At 54.9% G+C, this 16,086-nt stretch overlaps 1 protein-coding gene across 3 annotated transcripts in view; it reads right to left on the bottom strand.

The window, feature by feature from the left end:
- Window positions 1-5,490: 5,490 nt before the first annotated feature.
- PACSIN2 (protein kinase C and casein kinase substrate in neurons 2) overlaps window positions 5,491-16,086 on the bottom strand; it is a 143,688-nt gene continuing 133,092 nt past the window's right edge. For 2 of the 3 annotated variants that reach the window (XM_087448800.1, XM_087448801.1), the window contains exons 8-11: window positions 14,736-14,857; window positions 12,458-12,580; window positions 11,759-11,955; window positions 5,491-7,285 (exon numbers count right to left, since the gene is read on the bottom strand). In XM_087448800.1, the coding sequence (XP_087304926.1) occupies window positions 7,173-7,285; window positions 11,759-11,955; window positions 12,458-12,580; window positions 14,736-14,857 (555 nt within the window). In that variant the 3' untranslated portion in view covers window positions 5,491-7,172. The remainder of the gene's footprint in view (window positions 7,286-11,758; window positions 11,956-12,457; window positions 12,581-14,735; window positions 14,858-16,086) is intronic. The other variant, XM_087448802.1, reaches the window with a different exon arrangement.

Raw genomic sequence — 16,086 nt, 5'->3', positions numbered from 1 at the left:
CCACTCTCCGACAGAGAGATCCCAGAAGAGAAGAATGAAAGGGCAGTGCTAGTGAGCGAATGTCGAGAGAAAGAAGTAGGGTGCCAAACTACACTTACAGTGTGGTCCTGATTTTGTGACACACACCTTGATGATGACGACAACAAAACACATGCACGCGTGTATGTAGAGAAAAAAGACTGGAAAAAATACGCCAGAATGTCAGCAGTGTTACCTCTGGATGTCGGGACCAAGATGACTTGAATGCTTTTCTGAATATTTTTGCATCGTTTTCAAATTTTCTTCTGAACCTTTGTTCCTTTTACAATTAAGGAAAAATCATTAACATTGTTATTTGAAAATATTATAAAGGGGCAGGAGCAGCCTAGCCTGGCTGTCTTGACCCAGAAGTGGCCAATGGGCTGCACCCAGTTCACTTGCAGTCAGTTTCGCCTTGGTGAGCTACAGCTGGTGTTGGTTCTCCTTTCCGCAAAGAGAGGGATGCTATTTAAGTTCGTTCGTTCATCAGTTCTTCCCTTCCTTCACTCATTTCCTAGCCCTTTCCACAAAGGGTTTGAACAGGTCTACAGCAATATTATCTGAGTTGCATTGGATGGTCTGAAATTGATCTCATGTTTTCTTTTCCGTTTAGCTCCACAAGCACTGGGGCTAGAGAGGAGATTAAGGCCCAGTCCCTGCACGGGTGAGCTTGCTGTTCGCTGGTGGCGACAGACCGCCCAGCATGGACAGTGGGGAGGGTGCGTGCTGGGCTGAGGTGCTCCGGGGCACAGAAGAGGGCCTTTCAGCTCAGGCAGCTACCGGTGGCGGTGGCGAGGTGACTCCAGTCACGGTAGGTAGCATTTAACGAGCGCCACTGGGGGCAGGCACGTCCTCGCTGTCTGAGGCCAGGCACGTCCTCGCTCTCTGAGGCCAGCGCCCTCGTGGTCCAACAGCACAGCCTGCTGGGCAGGGCACCGCACTGCGCTGCCCGCCTCTGAATGTTAGCTTGGATGCGTGGTAGAGCTGCACCTTGGGCAAGTTAGCTAACCTCTCTTTGCCTCAGGTTCCTCACCTGTAAAAAGTAGGAATAATAATATTTACCTAGTTTTTGGGACTACTGTGGGGATTCAGTGAGTTAGTAAATGTTAAAGAGTTTAGGACAGGGTCTGGCACAGAGTGAAATACAAATGTTTACTACAATTATTCCAATTTTATAGATGAACAAACTAAGGCTTAGAGAAAGTATTTCGCTCAAAGTCACACAACTAATTAAGGGCACACACTTGGAGCCCAGTTTGAGTGCAGAGAATACGACCTCACAGTCCCTGCTCTTAACCACTGATTCATTTTTATGTCTTCGTAAGACTGTAAAGTCTTGTCAGATCTTGGTGTGGAAAATCCAGCCTCTGTATGTACAGTGTCATATATAGATGACTGTATGGCTTGGAGGAACATTTCCGCCCAGCCACGGTTGGGAAGGATTTGGAGTCTCCATCTGGGGTCTGCATACTTTGGTTGTTATCGGCTTGAGTTGGGGTGGTATTGGGGGTACTTGGAGACCACCCTCATAACAAGGCACCCCATATTTGTGTTTTTTCAAGCAGTTTCACACTCAACCTCATATGATTATGAAAAAGAGAAAATACGAAGCATTTCCCCATTTTCCAGGTGAGGAAACCGAGGGTCAGGGAGTTGAAGGACTTGCTTGAGGACATGCAGCTTGTCAGTAACACACGTGCCCCTCTGACCCAGTGGACACCTCTCCCTCTACCACCTGGCTGCCACCTAACCCTCTTGCCCCTTGCAGGGGACTCAGGAATAGCCAGGGTGGGCTGTCACATTGGCCTGTGTCCCTCGCTCCCTGGGCTCTCTTTGTCCATGCTGTCCCCACCTCTTGGCCAGACTGTGGTTGGTCAGTCTCCAGGTCCCCAGGGTCCAGCTCCTGTGCCCCAGGGGTGGGTTAGGAGCGCCTGCTGGTCCTATGAACAAATCAAGGAGCACATGGAATTGCTGGTACTCTGTCTTGCTGTGTGGACCAGTGGGTCTCAAGGTGTGGTCCTGGATCAGCATCACCTGGGGACTTAGAGATGCAGACTCTGGGCCTCATCCCCAACCTTGTGACTCAGAACCTCTGGAATGCAGCCCAGCAAGCTGGGGTGTAACAAGCCCTCAAGGGGTTTGAAAAACAGCAGTTTAGACAACAGCACCTGCTGTTTGGAGTTGGGCCCCGGAGTTCAGACCCCAGTTCTGCCCCTGACTTGCTGTGTGGCCTGATGCAAGTCATTCAGCCTCTCTGGTTTGTTTCCTCATCTGTAAAATGCACTCAGATGTTGTGAGGAGGTTTATATGACCCTTTGCAGGGAAGAGTGCTCAGCATGGGCCCTGGTGTGTAGCTGATAAATGTTAAGCCCGAGGCTGGTGGAAACAGTGGACTGAGGAGCTGCCTGTTCCCTGACAATGCCGGGGTCAGCCTGGCTCCTCTGACCCTGTGTGTGGCAGCGGCCCCGGCTGGTGGAGGACAAGCCCGATACCTTAACCACAGGCCTGGCCAGATTCAGCCGGGCCTGGGTCTGCCCTCCTTGGGGTAGTGGAGCTGCCTCTATCCTGGCCCTGGTCTCTCCACCAGGGGGCCCCCATCTGTCCACTGAGGCACCGTGGCCGAGGCCCTTCTGCTGGCTCACACCGCAGAGACCACAGAGGTCCAGCCCGGAGGTCACTGCCTGCCCTCCTAAGGGAAAAGCGAGGCTGAGAGAGGGGCTGGCACCTCCTGCGGGCGTCTGGGGAAGGGGCTGGGGAGGGGCGCGGGCCCGCCCCACCTCAGAGAGGCTCAGGGCAGAGCCGGGGAGGGGAGCAGAGCGGGGCAGCGGCCACCCCGGAGAGAGCTGGGGCTGTGAGAAGGGACACTTACGGGACAGGGCGCCTGTGCGCAAGGTCTCCTGCTTCTGGACACCCCCAGGGGCAGCCCCACTTTACGGAAACTGAGGTTCAGGCACTTGCTTGGGCTTCAGGTCCCACAGAAGTGTGGGTCCTCCCCAGTCTGTCTGCAGACCAGCCTGATCTCCTGCCCCGGCGAGGACGCTTCCCCTGGAGGTGGGGAAACAGATGGAAGACTCCATAGGACTCTGCCTCTTAGGGCCTTGGGGCCAGGTTGGGAGGCCCTGCTTGTCCTAGTCTCCTGAGATTTGTAGGCTGACCTCTGGAATCCCCACGCACACTCTCAGAGGACCATCCTGCCCTCTCCTCCCTGGCTGCTTCCGCCCTGGTATCAGAATGATTCGGTCCCTCCCTGAGCTTCCAGAGTCCCCAAAGGCAAACATGGACCCTTCTTCATGTCTGTCGTGACATCACCGAGTCCTGCCCACAGCAAATGCTCAAGAAATGCTTGGTGAGTGAATCAACCCAGGAACAGAAAATAAGGGAGGGAGCCGGCTGATTCCCTGCCGAATTGGGGCTCCTCGGGGTCAGGCCTCGCTCAGTTGCCCCAACCACTTGCTCTGTGACCACGGGCATATCACTCCTTCCCTCACTTGACCTCAGTTTCCCCATGAACAAGGAGGGGCTTGGTAGGTGGCCCACAGGGTCCCTTCTCAACCTCCACCATCCCTGTCCTGACGGATGGTCGGTGGGTCCCCTCTGAGCCTGCCCCTAGTACCCGAGGCCTGGGCGCAGCTCAGACCCACAGGCCACCCAGGAAAGGCCAGGCCAGGCATGGGGAGAGGACTTGCACGTGTTTAGGTGGATGAGGTCCCTGCAGTGAAGCCTGGGGCACAGAGCCCAGCCCCATCTTCTGTCTGCAGGAACCTCAGAAGACCCAGTGTTTTAGCCAGATCCTGCCTGGATCACTTGGCCAGAGCTTGCTTGCCCTCTGGGCATCACGGGGGGGGGGGGGCTCAGAGAGGGAGGATGAAATACCCCCCTCCCAGCCCCCTACCGAGGAGAGGGGGGGACTGGGACCCCTAGGGTGGTGTGGGTACAGCAGTGATCCAGGGGGAGAGGGGGCAGCTTGGCCCCAGGCAGTGGCTATGGGGGGGCGGGGGAGGACAGAGGGGCAAAGGGGATTTGATGGCCCAGAGAGAAAGGTGTGGGAGGGACAGCCAAGTTTGCCGGAGGGTCCTGGCTGGGGACTGGGAGGATGGGGTGTCATTCCGCCACAGTAGGTTACCACCTCCTGAGTCTGTAGCCTTTCACGCCTTACTCTAATCCTCCAACCAGGAAAGCAGGCACCACTCTTGCCTGGGGAAACTGAGGCCCAGAGGGGTCAGTTATGATTCCCAAGCTTGGCCCTGTCAAGGGCCAGGACAGGAGAGGGCAGGTGGGCAGTGAGGGCCCTTCAGGTCTCCTTGCAGGACCTGAGGATGACAGGAGGCTGAGAAAACGGCCTTGCCCTGCAGAGGTGGTTTCATCCAGACTTTTGAGGGTTCCTCCTGCTCATCCCCCTTGCTCTCTATCCGTAGTGGAGGGAGCAAGGAAGGGCTTGCCCTCAAGAATCCTGCAGACGCAGGTTTGAATCACAGTTCTGTCATGGGATCTTGGGCAAGTCGCTGAACTTGAGTTTCCAGACCTTCTGTGTCCTCTTCTGCAAAGGGCAGTGACTCCAGCCTCCCCAACAGGCTGTCCTGACAGTACATGAGCTCACCAGTGTCCAGGACCAGCCGGCCCAGCAGGGAGCCATAGAGCAGCCATGGGAGCCTGCTCTGACCCCTCCCTTCCCCCATCCTACCTCGTCTCTCTGTGGCAGCCTGGGGCTGGTGAGGCAGAAGCTGGTGTCCGCCCTAGGCAGCAAGCAGCTCTGATGAGCTCCAACTCCTCCCTCAGAAGCGGGGAGCAGGGGCCCCATCACCTATTAGACAGAGTGGCTGAACAACAGATTTGTCCTCGGCCCTTCATGAGCCAGGCAAAGTGACGCTGCAGTGGCAGCTGCCCACCCACCTTCCTCCTCCTGGCTCCCCGGTGAGGGCCCGGTACCCAGAGGGGGCGCTCTTCTGGGCAGCCTTACTGGGGTTTGCCGAGTGTGGCCACGAAGCCCTTCACCCCGGCCTCCTTTCTCACCCCAATGAGGCTGGAGGGTTCCGTGGGGATTTCACTCCTCAAGTTACGCATGGCTCTTGGAGGCTCTGTTTCCCCCACTGTAAAGTGGAAAGGGGGAGACTCACCCCACCCATGGGGATGTCTGGAGATGGGCATGTTCTTTGCACAGCAGGCACTCAGGAAATGTGTTCCGAGAAGCCAGGCAATGAATGGTCAGGTCTGGTGCTGCTGTTTGGGCCTCAGGGAGGGAGGGAAGGAGGGAGGGAGGCGCCAGCCTGCGGCCCACATTGGGGAAGCCCAGGCCACACAGTGGCAAGTTTCAGGGAGACGGGAACCCCAAGGGGCTCCAGTGCCTCAGATCCCCAACCTCTGGCATGGCAGGGGCAGGTCTTGTGCCCAGATCTCGCCCAGCTCCAAAGCTAGTAATCGCCGACGAGGACACGTCCACCAGCTGACATGAGCGTGAGGCACATGAGACTGTCATACTCATGAGATCAACTATTTATTGATTTTTTTCTAAAATATTATACATTTAAAGAAACTTCTAAACTGAAAAGACTTGACAATTTTTGGTAAATCTGTAGCAAAGGAATGAGGATTTCTGCTGGTAAGTTTTCATGACAAACATGGACACACATCCACTTTCCAAGCAAGACTGAGCTCACTGGAAACACAGTAATGCATAGCTTATGATGGCAGAGGCCATTTCACCAGTGTCTGAGTTACACAAAATAAAGGTTTCCCTCCCTCCCTCCCTCCTCCGCCCCACAATGACAGTGTAGCTCCCTGCCCCAGCACGGCGGCTCACTGATGACTAGGGACGCTCAGGAGAGACCCTTGTGCTGTGGGGGAGACCCAGCGTCTGTCTGCCCACGAGGATGTGGATGGCTGTGAAGTGTGCAACCACTGGAGAGACGGGGTGTTGCAGCGTCTGCTACGCTGAGGCTGGTGAGGAGCCAGACCTACAGCTGGCCCGTGAGGACCGACTTCTACAGCAGGCTCCTCTCCAGAGAGGCCCAGGGCTGGAGGAGGCCCAGGGCTGGAGGAGGCCCGGCCAAGCAGCAGGACTGTGCTCGAATGCCACGGTCTTCAAGCAGTTTACAAATTAAACCCACTGTCAAAAGCCGTTAAATCTCATTAAAACAGTAGATGAGCTCTTTAGATTCTCTGAATATCAAATAATATTTACAGATATACATCAAGGCATGACAGTCTAATATAAAGCATCTTAATCTACAGATGCATTTGCTTGAAAAGTTATTCTTACTTTTTAACCTTCCAAATCACTGATAAAACTGTTAATTTGCAAGAGTAAAATTTTAAGCACGAACAGAGTAAAAATAGTTTTTAAATATGGTGACTTTTCGGGAGTACTACATAAGGTTATTTCCAAAACTCACATTCGGATGCCCCAAATGTGTAAAGAGCATTCACAATAGAAATCTGGCCATAATGTGTTCCCATCTTTCTACTGCAGTCTCCTGCCTCACACCTCCTCTGTCTGAAGGAGCGCCAGCTCTCGCGGCTGCCCCAGGCAGTGGCTTGGTTGACTAACAATACAATGTGGAAACAGAGATACCATTTCCTCAGGACTAGTGTACATCAATCTGTGCCATAATTTAAGTGGAAATGAATGGACAAACAGGTATATAAAAAACTATAACTGTACACAGCCTTTAAATTAAAAACCTCAAAATCTTCACTCAGAAAATGGCATGGAAGTTTGTTCATTAAGTTGTGGGTGATGGGACTGGTCAGAGAAAGTAATCAGTGGAACAAGAATCAATGTAACGCACCATTGACTCAGAGGAAAGGCGGAAAGACAAGGGCAAGAACAGACAGACAGATCCATGGTAAGCCGACACGCACAGCGAGCGGGGAGGGGCAGGGCCCAGCGATCTCTGCCGTACTGCATCTTCCTGTGCTCAGGTCCCTCTATCTGCGCTGTGGAAAGGGTGCCGAGTCCCAGGTGAAATGACCGGCTCGTCTGTCTTCAAGAGACACCATGAAGCCAAGAGCAACGGAACCATTATCTTTTGCAAGAAAAGGAGTGGACGCCTACAGATCGGCTGGAGACACCGGAGGTACCACTGCCCGGGGCCGATGGCTAACGGAGCTCCTGGGAACACCACCTCCATCCCTCCGCCAGCCAGCCCACCAGCACGTCACTGGATTGCCTCAACGTAATTCGCTGGGTACAGGCCAACGTGTCCGTTGTCCAAGCGTCCCTTGCACCAGCCCTGTTCATCCTCATCCTCTATCTTGGTCAGTTCGTCCCCTGCAAAACAAAAAGGGAGTGGTCCTGGTGAGCGAGCAGGTGACACACGGACCACAGGGTCAGAGAGTTGCCCTCACATCTTAGCTCCCACCCCAGAAGTGCTTCTGGGCCCACAGAGGGTCTCTAACTTGGGTGGGAGGGGCAGGCCTTCTCCTGGGGCTACGGGCCTGGTTATTTCTCTACTAAGACGCATTTGAAGCTGCTTTTTAGTCGCGGGGCCTCTGAGAGACCTAAAGACAACACCTCTCGCACAGTGACCCTAAGAGCAAGCAGCTTTCGGTGCCATGGCAGCTCCCACGGGGACTGCAGAATTAAACCCTGTAGGACTTGTGCTTTCCTGACTGTCCCGGGCCAGGTCAAGGAATCCTTCCACAGGGTCTCTGCCACCTCCCTCACCTCCCTCTACTGCTGTCCTCCCTCCTGCTGGGCCCTGGCCTACCCCATCTTCTGGAATCTCCAGTACTTACTGCCATGGTCTCAGTGCCATTATTTAATCGTGTCCAGGCTGCGGGAGGGGCAGGGACCCATCACTATCCCCAGCACCCAGCTCAGGGCGTCTGACCTCTGATTTAAAGAAATCAACTCCTCCCAACACTCTGAGACAGAATCCGTTGGCATGGTTCTGGAATCTCCCCAGGGCTCTGCGTGTTAGTGCGATTTATCTTTTGTTTGTTCAAACATGAAGGAATCTCTACTTTGGGCCAGGCCCTGGGTGGCGGAGGAGATCCAGAGATAAGAGAGGGACAGATGGAGCCCCGGTCCCTCGAGGAAACAGACCAGGGCACAAGGACCAAAGGTGTGATTGGGGCCGGCAAGGGGGAAAGTCCAGGAGAGGAGCACCTGTGAGTCTGGCTGGTGACCACCTTGCAGAGATGGCCGTGGGAGCTGCCAGCTCAGACCTTCTCAGGAGCGGGGAGCGTGGAAGATTGTGAGCCCCCGGTGCTGCTTTGTCAGTTTGCAGCTTTGTATTTATTTTTGGCATTATGGCCCATTTTCCAGGCTTACTTGCAATTTTTCCCCAGGCAATTATGCCTTGTTTAGCAACATTTCCCTGACTCTCTTTATTTTGTGTAACAGCAATATTGATCCAGATGCCTGTGGGGCCAATAACTGGGGCTGCTGGTGCTCCCAGGGCTGCCTGGGTTCAAATCCCAGAGCCGCTGTTCACGGGCTAGGAGAGCCGGCAAACTGCCCGCCCCTGGGGCCTGGTTTCCCATCTGTGAACCGGGGGTGCCATGAGGACTAAGTGTTAAAACATGAAAGGGCCCTGGGACGGTGCCCGGCATGCAGAGAGCACTTGGTGACAGTGAGCTGCCATTACTCCCACGTGAGAGCTGGGCATCCTTCCTGCTGCTGTGCCGCCGACGGGCACGGGCCCACTTCCCTCAGCACTGCCCTCCTGCACATCTGACTCAGCAACATCAGTAGCGAACGCAGGGGCTGCAGGGTGAGCATCACGAGCAGTAAACCTCCACCTTCTTCCATCCCTTCTCGGCCCCTGTGTGCCCCTGGCAGGGCCAACTCAAGCCAATTTCTTTGCTGTTTTCTAATTTAGCTTGATCTGTTTATAAAGAGTGGTTGCTGTGTAACTAGACAAGATTAGGATCTGCCATTAGCAGTGTGGAAACTATGTTTTCTTGTCTGTTTTATCTCAGAAACATAGCACGTATTCTCTCTGACTGAATTCACCAAAGGGAAGGTGCCCATTTTAAATAAGAAACACTTTTGAGGGACACGTGTGGGCTGCTTGTAAACTGTTATCCAGAGCCTGCTACTCTCTAACTGTGTCACCTCGGGCAGGCTACTTGACCACCGTGTACCTTATTGTCCTCATCTGAAATGGGGGCATGAGCTGGATCCACTCAGAGGGTTGTTGTGAGGAATAAATGGGAAAATCCGAGAAAAGCACTCAGAGCAGTCCCTGCACATACCAGGCCTCAATAAATGTCAACTAGTTTTTGTTATTATTATTTTTATCATGAACCACAGGCCTGTGGAAAATTTTCTCTTCTGTAATAGGATTACTAAGAGCATGGAGCAAAAGTGTTTTCTGGAGATGTTCCACAGTATTGTGCTACATTTCTTTGTGTGTGTGTGTGTGGGGGGGAAGATCAGCCCTGAGCTAACATCTGTTGCCAGTCCTCCTCTTTTTGCTGAGGAAGATTGGCCCTGGGCTAACATCCATGCCCATCTTCCTCTACTTTATATGGGACACTGCCACAGCATGGCTTGACAAGCGGTGCGTCGGTGCGTGCCCAGGATCCGAACCTGCGAACCCTGGGCCGCCAAAGCAGAGTGCACCCACTTAACCGTTTGCGCCACCGGGCCAGCCCCCGCATTTCTTAATTAAGAATTTTTTTTCTTTTTACTTGAGGAAGACTAGCCCTGAGCTAACATCTATGCCAATCTTCCTCCACTTTGTATGTGGGTCGCCTTCACAGCATGGCTGACGAGTGGAGTAGGTCCACAACTGGGATCCGAACCCACGAAACCTGGGCTGCCGAAGCGGAGCGCACCGCCCTTTAACCTCTTAGCCACAGGGCTGGCCCCTTGATTAAGACTTTTTGGTTGATCATTAGTAAGAAACCATTAGCTAAACAGATGAAAACTAGTTTTAATGATGTGGAAGAGTTGGATACCAATAAGCATTTTTTAAATGGGGTTGTAAACAAGAGCTCTGAGTTACAAGTCACGGGAAAGGGAGTTAAACAGAAACACCGGGCGTTTCTCTCCTCCTGCCCTCACACGGGGTGAGGCTCCCAGGTGCACGAGAGACACTAGCTCCATGAAGCTTCCACATGGTGACAAGTGCTCCAGCTAAGGGCTCCCTCGGCACCCAGGACCAGAGGAGTGGAGAGCAGACAGGGCTCTGCTAAAGACAGCAGAAAGCCGGGAACTAATGCTCCATGGTACAAAAGAAAAACAATACAGGAAACAGACAAAACTGATAGGAAAGCTTTCAAGATGTAAAAATGTGAACTGGTGATTAGAAACATTCGTTTCAACCAGTTTGCGTTTGACAGTTCACTTGGAGCTGAACGAAACATTTTAAATCTATAAAATTGCTGACAAATCCAATAGGTAAGATCGAGAAAGAATTAGAAATTAAAAGTAAATAAATCAACAAAGCAAGTAGGGGGGGACCACCCTAATCAAAGATACCAGAAAACTGGACAAAGACGTTTAAAGGCATGTAAAAACTTTCTACAACCGGCCAGGGGCGCCCGATGACCAACCCTGGGGAGAGCTGGCTGGCCTGCTGAGCAAGGAGGGAAGCAGGCTGAAGGCTCCTCCTCTCCTTGGCCTCCCTGAAGGAGGCATTAGGGACAGAGGCCCTCACATACAGCAACCCCCCCACCCCCACATCTCCCCACCACCACCAGCCGAGGTGGGTGGGGCTGGATGTGGGGGTCTGTCCCAGAGGTGTTGCCTAAGCAGATGGGCACCTTTCTGGCCCAGCCTCCTCCTTGGAGGGGTAGATGCTGGATCCGGGGTGGCTTCAAGGAGGGGACAAGGCAGAAGGAAGGAACTTGGCTTCCTTTGGACCCACTTTGGCACTAAGCCACTCAAGCCTCCTTAGACAGGCTCTAAGAGGAAGATCGGCCCTGAGCTAACATCCATGCCAATCCTCCTCTTTTTGCTGAGGAAGACTGGCCCTGGGCTAACATCTGTGCCCATCTTCTTCTACTTTATATGGGACGCCACCACAGCATGGCCTGACAAGTGGTGCATCGGTGCGTACCCGGGATCCAAACCCGGGCCACCAGCAGCGGAGTGCACCACTTAACTGCCACGCCACGGGGCCAGCCCCTAAGATAGTCTTTTCAAACTAAGAGTTGCAACCCATCTTGGTGAACTGCAACCAGCATTTAAAAAAAAAAAAGACACAGGATGGAAAATCTCCACATGCAGAGCTCACATAATCAGGATTCAGACTGTCCTGTAAAACCAAAGTTTTGCTCGCTGGCAACAAAGGTGTGTTGGTGGTAGGTATGTATGTAACGTAGCTGCAGTAAGCAAGTTTGAAAGGTACTGCCCTGAGATGAGGCTCTCTGGGGCCCAGGGCACGCTGAGTGCTACTGTGGGGCCTGGGCAGGGCGGCTCTGCCAAGGGCTCCTCTGCCAGCTGGGGGCCTCTGGAGAAAGGCTTCCCTTGTGGACCCGCAGGGCTGTCTGCTTCCAGAGAGCATCTGGGGGAGCTGGGTGGCCCTGGCAATCAGCACCTCCTGCTCCAGTGCCCTGCTGTGTGCCCAGGCCTCAGCCCCACTTGGGGCGGCGTCTTGGGCAAAGGCACAAGGGCACCTCACTGTCTTCTAAGCTTTGACGTTGAGCATCTACTACTTTTGAAACTGGGGTGTAGCGGGGCACAAATGAAACTAACAGGAATTTTACCAGACTTAAAAAAAAAAAAACAACAACCTCCCCCAGCAGGTTGGAAGCATTTGCCTGGATGCCAGCCAGGGAGCCCACCTACCGGCCTTGAAGCTCAGCTCATCATGCTCCTGCCCTTCATAGTCGTAAAGGGCCCGGACCCGCACTTCCGTGCCTGAGGTGGCATCCTCATCGAACGGATTTGAGTCCCCACTGGGATCCGTGGAGGAGAAGGGGTTGTTGGACTCGTCATCTGACCAGTCAGTGGGGTAGCTTTGGGTCTTCTCGTAGCTGCTCACGCTGCAAGAAAGGGTTGACCCGGGGCCCTGAGCACGGGGCTGGCAGCGGCATGAGGCCCTGCCTGGAGCCTCAGCCCCCACAAGGGGAGGCATGGGAGCCCTGGGGCTGGGCTGGGGACTCCTGCCGCAGGAGCACTGCCCCCTTAGGCTCCCTGCAGGGGTGCAGCCAGGGGGCTGGAGATGCTGCCCACACCAGTGCCCCGCAGAGGCCGGCCTGGGCCTGCTCCAGCAGGGCCGCCCAGCAGGCCTGTCTTCCTGTGGTGGTGTGCCCAGGCCTTGATGAGGATTAACGGAGGACAGAGAAGAAGCAACCACAGATTGTTAACTGGTGCCCCCCTCCCTGAGAAATCGAGAAGCCAAAGACTGTCCAGCCGCTGGCAGCCGGGCCACCTCCTGTGGGTCTCATGCATTGCTTTGAGTGCCGAGGGGCTGAGACCCTGGACAGAGAGGAGAAAGACAGAGCGAGCGAGGTGAAGACCAGAGGGAAATGTTTGTTCACCAACTTTTTGGCCTTAATGTCCTCCTTCTCACTGACGGTGCTCCCTGTGTCGTCCTCGTCCTCGAAGGGGTTGTAGCTGGGCGGTAACTGCGCTGACCGTGCGGGGTTGCTCGGGACACTAAGGTCACTACAGGGAGAGAGAGAGCTTTCAGGGGACTCCAGCTTGGCAGCCCCTGCGGTCCTGGGTGCTCCCAGCTGCAGGATCACAGGGCCAGGGTCTGAAGGGACAAATCGGCTCCCCATCAGATGGGAGGAATATGTTGTTTGAGCAGAAAGGTTGTTTTAGCAAAACACTTGGCAATGCTTATGCTGTTAAACACGCTTAGAGCGTCTACGAGAGAACACCATCTCCGTTTTCCTTCCTTGCACCTATCCTGAACAGGAGCCCTGGGGTGGGGACAGGTACCGCTCAGGGCTTCTCTTCACAGTCCTCCCCACCTGGCCTTCCTGCCCCCTGCTGTGAGCTGGCAGGCTGGTCAGCCTGTGGCACTCAGCCTGGGAGGCTTGGAGCCCCCTGATGGGAGCAGGAGGGAGGCTCCGGGAGCTCTCCGGACCCCACAACACTGTACACCCCCTTCTCCTGACTACTAAGGGGTCCTACAGCCTCCTCCCCAGTTCTCCTAGGGTTGAAGCTTCCAAAATCAGCACCAAAGCCTGTGAACAGCCCTTTCCAGGAAGAAAGAAGGACCCCATTTGTGCTCCAGAGAGAGAAAATCCATCTGCACAACTATATCAACTGCCTACTGTGTGCCAGGCCCAGAGGGGGCCAGAAAGAAACCCGACCCAAGCTCCGCCGGAGGGCTGAAGCCAGGAGCCACAGGACGCAGAGACTGCAGGTGCTGAGCGCAGAACAAGATGTAAAGAAGGAAGACAGGCCCCCGAGGACCCTGGCAGCCCACCATGTAACTCTGAGCTGATGGACCTGAACACCAAGTCACAGGGCAGGGCCTGCCGCGGCCAGCGTCACCTCTCGCCTCCAAGTCCAGGGCTGTGAGGAGGGGCACGTAAGGAGCTGGATGGATGGATGGCCCAGTCAGAGCTGGGGAAGGGAGGTGAGGAAAGGCCTCAAATGCCGCCAGAGTGACCCTGAGTGGTCAGCAACTGCCTCACTGGTTTCAGGCCTGGCAAGGGCACTGGATCCAAGCCTGCCCACCACCTACACCTGGGCCGCATATCTGAGGCCCCAGGCCCTCCCCCCTCCTTGGCCCCTTTCTCCAGCTGACTTCCTGGTCCTTTTCTGAGAGAGGGTTGGTACTGGGCAGCTGAATTTGTGCAGCAGCTCTGGCCAGCCTAGAGCCCCCACAGAGTCCCTCCTACGTGGTATCTCCTCCTCCCCACCCCCACCCTGGTCACAGCCTGTCCCTGGGATGGCGCTTACTGTCATGTAACCAAGCCCACTGGCTCAGCTGGTGCCACAGCAGCTGAATGACTAGTCACGTCTGCCGAGGAGCCCAGGTGCGGGCTTTAGTACCCGGGCTATAGAAAGGCCTCCGGAACTTGTGCTGACCCTTCCTAGGAAGCCACAACCACAAGACGTATGATCACTTGGTGTGGCGTGGAGGCCTCTGGGCCCAGGGCTTGTGGGGCGGGCACTGCTTCCAGGGAGGGGCAGCCCACAGCCACAGCTCTACAGAGGATTGCACACCTACCTGCTGGGAATTCCGCGGCCTGGGGCAGGTCCTAGAGAAAGACCTTGCCTAGCACACACTTTCCAGAAGGTTCTAACGACCTCAGTGCCACCTCTTCTCTCCAAACTTGTTTTTAGCAATGAGGTCAGAAATAACCAACGCTCTCAGCAAAGAGGTGATTTGAAAAGGGGGACACTTGACAATGCTCTCCTGCCCCCCAACCCCCTGACTCAGGCACCTGCATATAGCACGGGGAAGTAAGTACGAACCTGGTCAGGACACCTGAACCACCTGAAGGACACCACCAACATGACCTCCACCTGCCCATGTGTACCATGGGGGACATGAATGACCAGCACCTGACATCAGCTCCTCCCCTCACTTGGGGCCCAAAGCACGTTTGTGGCAAAGGTTCTTTCTCTGGATCTTTCCACAGCTCTGGCACCAGATGGACAGATGATCCTCCCCAGAGATGCCCATAGGCCACCGCCCAGCAGAGCTCGGGCGCCCAGGGTGCATATGGAAAGATACCCATGGGGGTCCCTGCAAGGCCCCACTGGGCAATCTCCCAGGTCTCCAAGCTGGGGGTGTCCTGGCCCATGCAGAGGACCCATGGGACCTTTCCCAGGGGATCGAGGCTGCCCCAGTGCCCACCTGCTGGGCTTGTTCTGCAGAGCCTGGTCACCCGTCTGGTTGATGCCTGTCAGGGTGACGCCATCAGCGGTCTTCTTCTTCTCTCTCCGGCTGAGAGTTCGATTCAGGTCTGCGGACCACTCCTGGGCAACAGGCACCGAGGGAGAGAAATCGGGAAGTTCATTTGTTGGAGGCCACATCAGTCTAAACAGCAGCCAGCGAGCCAGTGGCCTGCCCCGCACAGTTAGTGACAGTTAGCCTCACTGCCTCTGCTCTCCCTTCTATTTCCCAGCAGACCACAGGCTCCTGACACCCAACTACTGACCCCTCCTCACTGTGCAAGGTGGGGACTCCTCAAGGGGCCTGGAGGTCAGCACCAGACCCAGCTCCAGCCTGTGGTGGCCTGGCTCCAAGGAGGAAATTTTGACCACCCAAGAATGGGTGGATGAGGAGAGAGCCAGGGCCGACACTCAGGTCTCCTGCATTCCAGTCCCAGGCAGCCTGTCCCTGCCCACACAGCACTCGCCTCCAGCCCCCTCAGGTCAGCAGGAGTAGCCAGAGGCCTCGCCAGGTTTTCTTGAGCCTTCAAAGGAGACAGGAGCCTGCCCTCTGAGGGGCTTGGCCTTCAGTGCTGAAGACCCTCCCCGCCTATACCCTAAACTGTCTTTGGTTCCCAGCAGGGCAAGAGAGCTGGCTGTGGGGACCTGAGCAAGCCTGCACTGTGGGAAAGGGAACCCTGGGATGCAAGGAAAATCAGGGCCTGGGTAGCTACCACATCACCAAAAGGTCAGATAACTGACCACTCAAGTCTCCCAGGAGTGGCCCCCGCCCCGGTGCTCTTTGCTACCCTGGAACTTCACCTTTTCAATCTGAGCAGCATACTGGCAGCTAACAAAGCAAAGCAAAGTGTTCATCCCCCTAAAGATTTACTATTTTCCCAGCATGTGAGCAGGCTTTTATAAACTGCACTTGAAAACACTGGAAGTGGGAAACAAGAAGGAAGGGGGCTATGACTTGATTTTCCAGAAGACTGTGTGTGTGTGCACGTGTGCATGCATGCATGTTTAATGAATTCTCCTTCCTGCCCACCTCCACCCACTGTCAAACAACTCTGAGTTAACGCTTGGTGTGACTGAGTCCACAGCTTTGCTCACATGTAGTTATGGAATCTCAAGGTTAGAAGCCATCTTAGAAACATCAAGTCAGATGAGGAAACTGAGGCCCAGAAAGAAAAAGTGACTTGCCCACGCAGAGCTGGCGGCAGACCTGGGCTCGACTCCAGACCCAGGTCATCTATTTATTCATTTCCTCCGCTGAGATAAGCTGACTGAGAACCCGACCGGAGCTTCAGAGTCCCCACAGTGAAGGACTG

This window comes from Ceratotherium simum, chromosome 25 (assembly GCF_057802395.1).
Source record: "Ceratotherium simum simum isolate JZ-2026a chromosome 25, ASM5780239v1, whole genome shotgun sequence".
Lineage (NCBI taxonomy): Eukaryota > Metazoa > Chordata > Mammalia > Perissodactyla > Rhinocerotidae > Ceratotherium > Ceratotherium simum.
The sequence above is the reverse complement of the archived record's forward strand: the minus strand, read 5'-3'. Positions and strand labels throughout refer to the sequence as shown.